The 13,455-nt window shown below is 55.5% G+C and overlaps 1 protein-coding gene across 1 annotated transcript; it reads left to right on the top strand.

Moving 5' to 3' along the window:
- Positions 1-8,989: 8,989 nt before the first annotated feature.
- Positions 8,990-12,246, top strand: LOC137846466 (maestro heat-like repeat-containing protein family member 7). The gene is made up of 8 exons (XM_068664421.1): positions 8,990-9,134; positions 9,400-9,537; positions 9,973-10,149; positions 10,399-10,554; positions 10,844-10,945; positions 11,107-11,209; positions 11,350-11,409; positions 12,031-12,246. Exons 1-8 carry the CDS (start codon positions 9,000-9,002, stop codon positions 12,165-12,167), a joined length of 1,008 nt encoding a protein of 335 aa, XP_068520522.1. The 5' UTR covers positions 8,990-8,999; the 3' UTR covers positions 12,168-12,246.
- The last annotated feature ends 1,209 nt before the right edge of the window (positions 12,247-13,455 follow it).

Raw genomic sequence — 13,455 nt, forward strand, 5'->3', positions numbered from 1 at the left:
GGGTGTAGCAAGAGCTGGGAGGGGACAGACCCAGGACAGGTGACCCAAACTGGCCAAAGGGGTATTCCATACCATCTGACGTCATGATAAACAATATATAGGGGTGGCTAGTTGGGGGATGGGGGCCAGACTGCTCGGGGTTAGGCTGGGCATCGGTCAGCGGGTGATGAGCAATTGCATTGTGCATCACTTGTTTGTACACATTATTAGTAGTAATACTATTATCATCATCATTGTTATTATTATTACATGTATTGTTACTATTATTTTCCTGTCTTAATAAACTGTCTTTATCTCAACTCACGGGCTTCACTTTCCCGTTTCTCTCCCATCCCAGAGAGGGAGGGGGGAGGGTGAGCAAACAGCTGTGTGGTGTTTAGCTGCCGGCCGGGTTAAACCACTACAGGTCCACAAATGCCAACAGGACATGAATGCACAGCAGCCCCAGCACGGGTAATTGCAGACTTATCCTTCACAGATGAAAAAGGTGACCCTGCTCAGTCTCTTGATAATACTGTGCCTATCTTCTGAAGAGGATTCACAAAGAATGGCTTGATATATCTAGAGATTAAAATATAACCCAAAAAGGTTACAAATATTATATTTGTAGATTAACTTATAACCCCAAAACAGAAGCATACGCCACCACATCCCAAAACCAAGTTAGCCAGCAACTGATGCTAAATATCCCCCTATTAAGAGAATTCCAAGCACTTAAAATCCAGAAGGTTACAAGACTCTACAGCCAGAAAAAGAGCAGAAAAAAGCTCCAAAAACAAAAGAAACTGTCTCCAACCCTGAAAAAGGCTACATCTTACATGCCTACTGCTGTTGTTTTCAGATACACTCTGGCACAGGGAACTTGGATGATACATTTCCCCTAAACCCTGCTCCATCACTTTACCACCAATGTTGCAACTTTGATAATATTTGAAATAGAGGTGAAGGCATAAGGTCACAATTGCAGGAAGCCCCGTAATTCTGCAAAAATCAGAAGGGACCTAGAACCACAGAGAAAACACGCAAAATAACATCATTTGTTAACAACGACGTAAGAAGTTGTTAACAAAACAACAACTATCCATAAGCACGCTGTAAAAATTACTCACTTGAAGAAGAGCTGCATGAGGTAAAGGCATGTCGTGGTTTAACCTATCAGCAGCTCGATAGGCATGAGCCAGGCCCCAGCACGTTACAATGATTTGTGTTACTTTAGAACTGCCAGAATCATGACACCTTTTTTTCAAGCATTCTGCCAGTTTTTGAGGATTTTGCCATTGTTCAGGGGTGAATTTCCAACACACTGGGGGTGCCAACTGCTCTAGATGCCTGCCCATATCCGCCCATACTCCCTGCCACCCACAACTATCCTGCCCCCGGGCAGATCTCCGGATGAGCTTCATAAGTAGTTGTTTAACTATAAGCAGAATCTGAAGTGCATTCATGAGGCAGAACAACAAGACTATGGTATTCTGAGTATTCCAGAAATATTCAATATCTTGGAGAGCTATTGTGACAAGCTCAGGGGATAAGAGGGTGGTGAAGGAGGAAGGCAGAGTGACCCAGGAGGATACAGGGGTGGTGAAGGAGAAAGGGAGAGTAAGCAAGTAAGGAAAAATATCCTCCCCTTTCCCCTCCACAGATTGACTCCATAATGGAAAAAAACAATAGGTATAATTGCTAATAGTTTCCAAGATACAGTTTCCAAAGTACAGAGTCGACGATGTTACTGAATACAAATAACAAGTTAGAGTCATGATCACATATTTCATCGTCTCATAAGCCATTGCTACAACACACAGCACCATAATGATCTGAAACCAGGGCCCGGAGAGAATAAACAACACGACAGAGAGCAAATACGGAAAATAATGTACTATAATACTCAATTTGGAAAACAGGCGCAGCAGAGTTGAGATTAAAGCAATCAGCATTATGACAAGTGACTATTAAGCAGGTCTAATCCTTACACCAATTTTAGTTTAACACACTCTGATCAGATCTGCCGTTATCTCAACCTTTCGGGCCCCACGTTGGGCGCCAAAACGACTGTCGTGGTTTAACCCGGCCGGCAGCTAAACACCACGCAGCCGTTCGCTCACCCTCCCCCCTCCCTCTCTGGGACGGGGGAGAGAAATGGAAAGTGAAGCCCGTGAGTTGAGATAAAGACAGTTTAATAAGACAGGAAAATAATAATAACAAAATAATAATAAAATAATAACAATAATAATACAATGGTGATAATAGGAAAGTAATAATAGTATGTACAAACAAGTGATGCACAATGCAATTGCTCACCACTCGCTGACCGATGCCCAGCCTAACCCCGAGCAGTCCGGCCCCCTCCCCCCGGCTAGCCACCCCTATATATTGTTTAGCATGACGTCAGATGGTATGGAATACCCCTTTGGCTAGTTTGGGTCACCTGTCCTGGGTCTGTCCCCTCCCAGCTCTTACTGCACCCCCAGCCTGCCCGCTGGCAGGACAGAGCAAAAGGCTGAGATGTCCTTGGCTTAGTATAAGCACTGCTCTGCAACAATTAAAGCATCGGGGTGTTATCAGCACTCTTCTCATCCCAAGCCAAAACACAGCTTTCCACCAGCTACTAGGAAGAAAATTAATTCTGTGCTAACTGAAACCAGGACATCGCACCTACTACTACAAAGATGGCTTTACTCGCAAAGATCCTACGAGTTGTTACCTCAAAAAGACGTGCTTCTCTCTCTCAAATTGGAAACGCATCAGCCCATACACTCTGACCCACCTAAAGAACCCTGCACGCTGGCAGGATGCAGCGGTGCTGCGGGATGGGGACATTTCCTGCCTCTGCAAGTGAATTCTGAAGCCTGCTGTACGCACTCAGGGATTTCCCCACAACACTGCGCTCATGGCATTAATGCATGCCATTACCAATGCTGCATGCATTAGTGGAGATGCACTTCACTTGGGCCATTGCCTTCTCTCCCAGCCTTGCCATTGTCCCCCCGGCACAGCTCTAACAAGCTTTGTTTCAGCCCCGTCCCCCGTCTTACCTAGTTTAAAGCCCTCTCAATGAGCCCCACCAGCTCCTGGCCTAGGATCCGTTTCCCCCTTAGAGACAGGGAGATACGATTATGTAAGGGGCAATATCTGGGTAAATATGACAACCCTCACCCCTCCCCATCTACCCCCAAATGTACAGCTCCTCCAGGACGTACGTGCAGGAGGAGCAGGCAAAGAAAGGCTAATTCAATTAAGGCTAATTTCATGGGCACCATGTTTCTTCTTCAGCCTTGATTTTGTGGCTAGAACTCAGTCTTATATACAAAAGCAAGGCCGATACAACAATTTATCAAGTTCAGCAATCCCTTCAGCTTGCTATGTTACATCTTTTCTGTTTTATCCTCATTGTTTCAAAGAGAGGAGAGAAGCCACAAAAGGCACTATGGCCCTTAAGGTGGAGTCAATCTTCAACATTGACCCTTGTGGAAGGGGACAGGCAGGGCTCCACAGTGTGCTGAAGGGTGTTCCCCGGGGCTATGGGATGCGCTGGATGGCAAGAGACACTAGAGCAAACGGGGGCCTCGGCAGACCCTGAAAGGAGCCCGGTGCCCACAGGCAAGCTGACTTAAAGAAAAAGGAGTCCACAATCAGTAAGCTTGTAAGCGCTGGGCAGAACGGGGGGTAATCCCACCAATGACTACCTGACGTGGCAACTTGCCTTGCTTATCTGCAGCAAAGAGTTACATGGGCCTGAAGTTTCACAACGCGCCCGTGCATATTCATAGCCTGTCCCCGCTTCGTCTTAAAATTAGTCCCAAGCAGTCATTTCCAGAAACTCCTCCCATTTGCGCTTGCGCAGTGTGTCTTGGTGGCACACACGTGGTGGCACGCACCACGGTTAGCAAAGACACTGAGTAGCATCCGAGCTTAATGCCGTCAGCGCTCTATCTCGACTCGATGAGATTCCCCCACCTCCCTCTCTCCAAGCTGCCCCTGTGCCCCTGCAGGGGACACCCGGCCCTCCCTGAGTCGGCAGCGGGTCACAGAAGGGCCCTTTGTGACATCACCTGGGCACTCCCCACTGCTGCGTATAAAAGCCAGAGCAGCCAGCCCCGGCCACCCAGTGTCTGGCACGGCTGTGACGGGACAGGGCAGGAGCACGAGGCTGCGGAGCAGTCCCCGAGCATAGCCCGCGTCTTCACACAGCGCCGAGCCATTTCTGTGAGATTGCCTCTTCTCTACCCTCAGCCCGTAGTATGGAGGAGAGACGACCACCCAGTAGCCCCATGCTGGCATGGGTGGAGGCCGAGGCTCGTCAGGACAACACAGCTCCCAGTGAACACCATGAGCACGTCAGGGAGCTGCTGTTGAACGGTGAGCGAGGGCTCCCGTCAGGGGGAGCAGGGCTGGGGCTAGGGAGAGGGGGGGGGCCAGCAAGAACACCCTGCTCAGCGTCAGGACCAGCATGGCAGCCCAGCCCCCGGACACCCCCAGGGAGGTTGTGCCAGGGGAGCAAGCACGGGGCTGGAGGGAGGCCAGAGCTCCTTCCTCTCCTCCCTCCTGCCTTTGGCCACCCTCTACAACCCTCCTTCTTCTCCTGCCTTCTTAGAAGCTGACAGCTTAGCTGTCTACGAGAAAGAAGAGGAGAGCTTGTACAGCATTCTGACCTTCGTCAGCAGCACACAACAGGTAGGTGTGGCCTTGCCATGGTGGCTGTGCCTGTGTCTCCTGAGGGTCGCGCAGCTCTGCTGCCAGGATGCTGGCGGGCTGCTGGCGAGGCAGAGCTGCCGCCCTCCAGGAGCCCCGCACAGCCCTGAGCCCCTCGAGGCTTTGGTCCTGCTGCCGGCCATGGGTCTCCCCTCTCACACTCCCCGTTGGTCTCTCTGCCACCCGGCTGCCAGGATAAAGACCTGAAGATGAAGTTCCTAAGGAGCATCATCAGCGTGTGCAGAAGTGCCAAAAACTGCGACCTGTGGTGCGGCCTCGAGGACTTCTGTAACAAATACCAGCTGGCAGAGCATATTAAGGTGATGGGACACCCCCTGGAGGCTCTGGGAGGGGTGCAAGGGCAGGCTGTGGGGACGGGACTCTCGAGGGCTTTGGCGGGGGCAAGCGCTGCGTGGACACTCAGCTGCCCCTGACGGCCTTGGGGCCATTGAGAAGCCCCGCCAGCAGAGAGCTCAGCAGCAGGGAGGTGGCAGGGCGGCCCTCTGGGTGCCACAGCTGGCTGGGGGCACTGGGGCTCCACCGGCCCTTCTGACCTGGACCAGCTCTGCTGGCGCTGCCGAGCTGTGCTGCCCGGTGCCCGGTGCCATCCCGGTTGTGCTCTGCAGGTGCTGCTGGATGAGGAGCCCTTGGATGTTCTGCACACAGCGGTGCAGCAGCAAGCCATGCTTGCACTTGGCCACTTGAGGTACGTGCCCAGCCCCTGCTCTGGCCCTGGGCCTGGCTTCCAGGCTTCCCCTGTCTAGGCAGCAGCCTGGCAGTGCCAGCCGCGGGGCCGCTGCTCGCCAAGCCTCGGGGCTTCTGGAAGGTGGAAGGCAGTCCCCATGGCAGGGACCGAGGCCCCGCAGTGCTGCGTCCTCCTCCCTGAGGCCCTGAGGCCCTGCTCCCAGCACCGTGACAACGAGGCCCCTTGCTTTCTTTGCAGCTATGTCAACTCAGTGCTGGAGGGCAAGAAGAAGAGCATCCTGCTCGCCTGTTTCAGCAGTGTCTTCTTGCTGCCCTCACACGAGCATTTGGAGTGCGAGAGCCGCATCTACTACTTGAGGGTATGCTCTGGGAGAGCTCTTGGAGCACCCATCCCTCTGGGTTGATCCCTGGCTGCTCTGTGCTGAGATCTGTGCAGATCCTGGCAGAGGGAGAGGGACTGGAGATCCACTGCCACCCCTTTGTTGTCCTTGCAGACCCTGGATGCCATGGACCGCATGCTGAGGCTCTTCATAAGAAATTCTCCCCTCTCCGGCTTCAGTGAGCTCCAGGACATCTTGCAGGTCTGCCACTTGCCAAGAGCAGTGTTCCCAGGGGCGCTTCCTCACCCGGAGGGAATTCAGCATCCACTCCCATCCAGACAGACCCTACTTCAGTGCCACGCACAGGCAGCACAGGGCAGGAAGGGTGCCCGCCTCCCTTGGGGGAACCGGAGGCTGCCCACTGAGGTCTTCTGGCAGCCCCGTATCCCCTGGCTGCAGACCTTTCCCCTCCACAGACTCCTCCTGTGTCGGAGAAAAGCCTTGCCCATGGCACTCCTGGGCTTCCTTTGCGTCTACACAGCGGCAGGAATTGGACCCCTCTTCCCAGGCACTGCACTGGTCACCACTGGTGCTGCTGCTGTCCACCTGCCTCCCTGTCCGTGGTGCTTTCCTCCCGAGATCGGAGTGCTGCGGGAGCCCAGCACTGATGCTCCTGCTTTAGCGGGCATCAGCTCCCAGGGCAGACCAGCACTTTCTCCCCTCACAGATTCTGCTGCCCTTTGCCAACTCCCACAGCGAAGCTATTTGCGAGAGGGCCGTGGGGAGGGCCGCGAAGCTGACCAGCTGGCTAGCCACACGCTTCTCACCGGAGGTAAGGAGCCACGAACCCCTCCAGCCAGCCCACCTCCCCTTCCCCGCAGACCACATCAGCCTGCAGCTCAGGGGTGCTGCCGAGGCAAGCCCGGCTACAGACCCTCAGCTAGGGCTCAGCCCTGAAGCAAGGGCCTTCAGCCCTCCTTTGCCCATGGACCCCGAGTGGGGGATGTTCCCAGTCCCTGAGAGCACTCTTGGGAGCCAGCTCTGCCCCCCGTCCTGTGCAGGCCTCAAGCGCCCAGGGAGCACGGTGGGAGAGCAGGCATGGCCAAGGCTGCTGACTCACCTGGGAGCCAGCCCTGGGCACACTCTTGGCTCCAGGACTTTGGCCCCAGCTGCCTCCCACAGCACTTCCCTCCTCTCTCTCTCGCCCAGGACCACAGCGCTGATGGAGGATACACCGAGTGCAATGTGCCGCTCCTGGGACAGTTGGTGGGATGGCTCCTCCTCTGCCACACTTGCGAGAACAGGCAGATACGATGGGAGGCTTCGGATGCTCTTTATTACCTCTACCAATTCATCCAGAAAAACAGTAAGAGAAGCTGTGTTGGGCTTCCTTCCCCTCCAGACACAGGCACTGCCTGAGGCACTTGCTTCTTCTCCTAAGTAGTGCCATGGAGCGCTCTTGTGGAGACCTCTAGAGCGGTCTTCCTAGAGAGAGGATCCCTGTATGTCCCCCTCGTATCCCTGCACTACAGCGCTCCAGCCCTTCGAGCCACCCCCCACACCTCAGTTAGGCCAATAGCGTTTTAGTTGTGCGATTTGCACGCAGGGCTCTCGTTCCTTTGCGTGTCCCAGGCTGGGAGCATTTGCATGTGTACCCCTGAGGCACACGTCAGCCCTTGCTCTCTTGCCATCTCCGTTGCTCCCATCAGCTGTCTGCCTTTGCTTTCCATCTCTGTCCAACACTGCCTCCCTGGGCTCTGCAGCATCTCCGCCCTCCTCAGCCATTCCTACTCAAAAGCTCTTTTCACCACTTGGTAAGCCTCCTAACAAAAGTGGCTTGTCCTTGTGAATCTTCTTCTTTTTGTCCCCCTCCGCTGCCGTGTTTAGGAAGAACAGCGCCAGAAGCTAGTCAACAGCCTCAGGGGAAAGCTGAGGCCATACCAAGGCTTCCTTTACCCACTGCCACGGACATTGCCACGGTAATGAGTTCCTCCCTTCCTGGCACACTTGTCCCAGCAGCAGCAGGAGACTTGTGGGAACACAGGGCTCCAGCATCAGTGCGGCTGGTGTGGCCTCGCTGTTCTGGCCCGCGCGGTCCTGCTGTCCCTGAGTAGGGCCTTTCCATAGGCCTCCCAGCAGCAGTTTCTCCTGGCCCTCCTGGCCACCAGCAAGCCCCGCATATCTCCAGGGCCAGCACCCTGGGCCCGTGCCTCCAACCCTGGTCCCTCACCCCGAGGGCTCTTCTCAGCCCCCACCACGCAGGGACTGCAGCCCCTGCTTCCTGCTTTCCCGTGGGCACTGCTGCCAGCACGCTCAGGCATCTGTCTCCAGAGCTGCTCTCACCGCTCAGTTCTGCAGCACCATCGGGGCACTTGCTGCAACGTGTCTTACGTCCCTTCCTCCTTGCAGAACTTTGGAAAATACCTCCAGCAGTCTCAGAGGACAGACGTCATCCTCAAGGTCATTGAAGCCCTGAGAGACTCCAACACATACGACAAACAGGAGGTCAGCGGTGTGCTGCACATGGCCATCGAAGACCCTGCCTCCTGGCTGACCGACGTAAGTGGCCTGCAGTTGGATTGCCCTGCCCGTTAGCCCATGTCAGGCCCCGCTTCCTCCCTCCCACGTCCAGCCCTCTCAGGCACCGCAGGCAATCCCTGGAAGCCATCCCAGAGCCATGGGAAGGGCAGTTGTGTGAGTAGTGGCTGAAAGTACGTCTGCACTCCACTTTTGCCTCTCCAGGTGCCAGAGATCGTGAGGTGCATCTACAGACACGTGGAGTACATCAACACGGCATCAGCCCGGCGCAGCCTGGACATCCTCATCCTCTGGCTGGCCAACCAGCGGCCAAGGGAGGTGGCCAGCACCCTGCTGCAGATCTCGCCATCATCTGACAGGCATGCCAACCTTCAGGGCTTCTTGTATGGGAGGGGAGGGGACAGGAGACTTTCCGCCTGACACATCCACAGCAAACTCCAGGGCCCTGCTCTGCGTTTCCAGAGCAGGGCCCTCCACGCCGCCATGCTTTCCAGCCGTGGTTCCTTGGCCACAGCCAGGGCAGCCAGAGCTGAGCAAGCCAGCCAGGATCCCTGCCACCACAGGGAACGTCATCTCTGCCCTCTCCTGCTTGCCTGGACAAGGCTCCCAGGGCACCCCAAGGGAGGGGGGCGGCAGGGCCAGGGCTGCAGGACAGCCTGGGGCCTGCAGGGCCTGTGCAGGCCACGGCGCTGGGGCGGAGTGTGCCCTGCTCACTGAGTGCTCCGTCCTTGCAGCGCTGCCCTGGCCATGTGGGAAACCATGTTCTCCCAGAACCAGACGATGGAGAATGTCCTGAGGGAGACACTTGGCGTGCTCCAGGAGCAGAAGCTGCGCGGGCTCCCGGGCTTCATCCCAGAGGACAACTGCATCCCTCACTTGGCGGTGAGTTACTGGACGAGGCCTTGCTCCTCTTCAGGGCCATGTGTGTGCCTCTGCCCATCTACCCCCAAACTGGCAGCTCCTTCAGGACGTCCGTGCGGGAGGAGCAGGCAAAGAAAGGCTGCTGGGTGCTGCCAGGCACAGGGCACTCAGGGGCCCTGCGGCCCTCCACAGCCCCAGCTGCCCCTGGCCTGAGGCACCGGGAGAGCCAGGAGCTGCCTGCAGCCCTGCAGGCTCCGACAGTCTCTCAATGCTGTGTTCCTTTCAGCTGCTGGCCCACCCAGATGTTGGAGAAGACGACTCGGAGGCCCTGCGCCACCTCCAGAGGCTCTTGGAGCATCCCAACCGAGTGACGTACTCGGTGGTGCTCAGCGCTCTCCTCCCAGCGTCAGAGACACCTGTCACGGTGAGCAGGGCACACTACTGTGAAGGCCGGTGGGCCTTTGTCCTGAAGGTATCATGGCCTGCTCCCGGCCAGCTGGGAGGGCTCTGCTCTGCCCGCAGCTCTGTGGCGCAGAAGAAATGGCCAAGAAATGAGCTGGCCATGGAGGGGCCCAGCGGCTCTCTGGGGAGCTTTCCATGCATGCCGTGTACCTTTTGGAGCAGGTCCGAAAAGGGGGCACAGAGTCTTTGCTCAGCTGCCCTCCTTTTCCTACCCTTGCTCCCCTCACATACGCAAGGGCTGCCCATGGCCATCGCCTGTCTGCTGGCTGCTGCCCGCTGCGACTCTCGTGCTGCCTCTGCGCGAGCAAGATGGCAGCCTGGTGCTCTGGCACCACAGGCTTCTGGCCAGGGTGGCCTTTCATCGTTTCACCAAATGGAAACTCTGTCCTTCCTCCAGGCAAGAAAACTTCCCGTGCTGCTGCCAGGCATCATTCAGGGCCTGCACGTTGCCAGGGCTGACACCAAGATGAAGGCCCTGCTTCTCATCCGAAACCTGATGGATCACGTGAAGAGGAAGCAGGCCAGCTCCATCGCTCTGCAAGTGGCTGGGGACATCCTGCCACTGTTTAACGATGTAAGGCTGCTGCAGGACCTGAGCCCACAGATGGGCACTCTCATGACAGCTGCCCCCCGTGAAGGAGGCCTCTTACGTTCCCTCTAGTGGGGCTGCGTCCTTTCACTGTGGCTACAGATCTGGCCACAGCGCCTCTGAGCACACTCTGATTCTGTAGCACCTCCGTTCACGTCAGCCACCCTAACGCCCCTGCTCACCGCAGGCAGGGAGCAGCTCTTGCTGAAGTCTTCCTCTCTTCCTCCCTACCAGGAGTGCAGCCAGCTGCAAGAGCTCTCCATCTGCCTCTACAACAAAGTGATGCAGGCTGCATTGTGGAACCACAAGAGGCAGCTGAAGAAGGTCGTGCAGAGGGGCCTGCTCCCACTCTTTTTTCACCTGAGTGACCAGACCCAGAGCGTGGCCAAGGTGCGTATGGCATACCTGACTAGAGGGACTAGCAGACTGACACCACAGGGGTTGCCTGGGTGTCCGGGGCCAGGGCTGAAGGTAATCGGGCACTTGGCATGTGTGTCCCTTCGGGGTGCAGCTGCCTGTGTCATGGAGAATGGGGGCACAGCTCCCCTCCTTCCTTATGCCAAACGCAGTTCACACTCACCCCCCACTGCATTATCCCACCGGGGGCTGGGAAAGGCCTGCAGCCCAGGTCCCCTTCCCTGGGCTCTGGTGCCATCTCTCAGCCTCTGCTGCTCTGCAGGCCTCCCTGGAAGCCCTTGTCACCGCTGCAGACTTCCTGAAGCAGGGAAAACTCAAGCACCTGGCGCAGACAGAGCAGACCTGGAAGATCGCAGAGTACTTGGTAAAGACAACAGCTCTCTCCATACCTCAAAACCCCAGCCCCACAGGGCTCGTGGCTGGGAGATGGGAATGGCCTGAGGGGAACGGGGGGTGTTGGCAGGAGGGGGTGGTCTGTCCAGCCGGGCAGGGTCTGCAAGCCCTGTAACCTTGCGCTCTCTCCAGCTCGTGCAGGACAAAGGAAAGGTGGAGAAATACCTGCAGCAGAGCCTGCCGTACCTGCAGCACACTCAGGTCGCCTTGCGGGAGGCAGCCGTCAGGTTCATCGGTGAGCCACAGCCCCCGGGGTCCCTCTTTTGTCAGCCTTTAGCAGCCCCAGTGTCCCTAGAGTCCCCCCCGGGACTGGGTCCCCATGCAAGTGGGCCTGGGGGCAGCCTTGCAGGCTTCTGACAGCAGCTTTGTGCCTAGGTCTTGCCGCGCAGCACTGCAAGGACCAGAGCGAGATGAAGATCCATGAAATCTGCAGCAGTGAGTGAGGGCAGCGGGGTGTGGGTCCACGACCGGTGGGGCAGGGGGCATTCACCTTTCTCAGAGGGAAGGGAGAAAGTTTGTATGGCCAAAAGCTCGGCTGGGGTTGAAGCTGGCCAGTACTGCGCTGGCTAAGAAAAAGGGCTTTTCTGGAGTATGTTAACAGCAAAACACATCTGTCTACAACTTCCTTGTGACGGGGAGCAGAGAGGGAGGCACCGAGCTCTCCTCTCAGGCGACCGGTGATAGGAGGCGAGGGAGTGGCTTAAAGCCGGGTCAGGGGATGTTCAGATCAGATTTTGGGGAAAAGTTCCTCCCTGAGAGGGTGGTTGGGCACTGAAGCAGGCTCCCCAGGCAAGCAGGCATGGTGCCCGAGCTCGCGGGTGTTCAAGAAGCATTTGGACAAAGCTGTTGGATATGTGGTGTTAAGTCCTGTGCCGTCCAGTGTGCAGTCAGGAGTTGGGCTCAGTGATCCCTTCCAACGCAGGATAGTTAATGATTCTCTGACCCTTGGTCCCTCTGTGTCTTTGCGGGAAGTGACGGGTGGAGGGGTGGCAGGCTCTGCCCGCAGTCTCTGCAGACAGGTGGGTTTAATTTCTGCTCTGTTTCTCTCCATTGCAGTCCTCCGGCCCTTGCAGAATGACGAGGAGGAAAGTGTTGTGTCTCTGGCCACTCAGACCATCTTCATCCTGACACGTCCAAGGGAGCAGCTGACATCGAGCTGGTGCCGGCGGGCACTGTGCTGCTGCCTCTCCTAAGCCAGGGAGAGGCACAAAACCTTCAAACGCCTGCATTCCATTAAAACTCCAACACCACGTGCAGGGCCGTGGAATCCTTTGCATGGTGTGCTGAGCATTCCAGCCTCTACCGTAGTGGGCAGCTGTAAGGGTTTTAGGTGGTGTGGTGGGGAATGGCTTAGGGGCGGTGGCTTATGGAAAACGGACTCCACAATCCATAAGATTGTAAAATAGGTGTGTTTATTCAGCGCTGGGCGGCACGGGGGTAGTCCCCCTGTGAGAAACAAAGTTGTGTTTTTGCAGTACAGAACTAATTTTCTGTATTGCAAGGTAGTTGTGTAGTCATAACAAGGAGAAATGCTAAGTAGATGAGTGGACGGTAGAAGGCCTCGCTGTTCCAAAATAAGTTGCAAGCTTGAGACAAACAGGATGAGCAGTATGAGAACAGTAAAACAAAGATCACAAGACCTCAACACATAAGAAGGGAGAAATTCAAGGGTTGAAAACAAGAAAAATGGTACATATATGGTATAGAGGAGGGTCGAGCAGCTTGTGAACCTGTAGTACTCTGCCAATGAGGAAACAGGGGAGGTGATCAGGCGTCGGGTAATAGGGAATAAAAGGTTAGGATTTGTTTACTAAAATGCGCTCCTGATTGACAGGACGCCCGCCCTTGCAATCGCGAATAAAATAGCTTCACAGAAGATTCTGTCTGAAGAAAGTTATGTGAGATTTTTCTCACACCACCAAGGTCATGCGCACCTCATGCGGCAACTTGCCTTGCTTATCTGCAGCAAAGAGTTACTAGGCCTGAAGTTCCACAACGCACCTGTACATATTCACAGTCTGTCCCCACTTCGTCTTAAAATTAGTCCCAAGCAGTCATTGCTGGAAACTCCTCCCATCTGCGCTTGTGCAGTGTCTCCTGGTGGTCGTCATCAGGGGTCGTGGGGATGAAGGTTGGTGACTCTTCCTCGTCACTGCAAAATAACATCATCTCCCTATCCATAAGCATGCTGTAAATATTACTCACTTGACGAAGAGCTGCATGCAGAAAAGGCACCTACTACTACATAGATGGCTATACTCTCAAAGATCCTAAAAAAAGCTTCTTGCTTTAGGTAATTTGCACAATGTACCATGGCTAGCAAAGACGCTGAGCAGCATCCTAGCTTAATGCCATCAGCGCTCTATCTGTGCTTGATAAGAGTCTCCTAACTCCCTCTCTCTGTCCCCCCATTTCTATATAGTTAGTGCATTCATTTCTAAAAGGTAGTAAATTACTGTATTCTCCTAACTCCCTCTAACA

The sequence above is a fragment of the Anas acuta genome, chromosome 32 (genome assembly GCF_963932015.1).
Source record: "Anas acuta chromosome 32, bAnaAcu1.1, whole genome shotgun sequence".
Taxonomy (NCBI): Eukaryota; Metazoa; Chordata; class Aves; order Anseriformes; family Anatidae; genus Anas; species Anas acuta.

What these genes read in the sequence shown, in the direction of transcription:
- LOC137846466 (XM_068664421.1), top strand. Translation starts at nt 9,000, where the DNA reads ATGTGGGAAACCATGTTCTCCCAGAACCAGACGATGGAGAATGTCCTG. An exon ending in GGCAGCCGTCAGGTTCATCG is followed by an intron (nt 11,210 to 11,349) that starts GTGAGCCACAGC and finishes CTTTGTGCCTAG; the next exon opens with GTCTTGCCGCGCAGCACTGC. An exon ending in GATCCATGAAATCTGCAGCA is followed by an intron (nt 11,410 to 12,030) that starts GTGAGTGAGGGC and finishes TCTCCATTGCAG; the next exon opens with TCCTCCGGCCCTTGCAGAAT.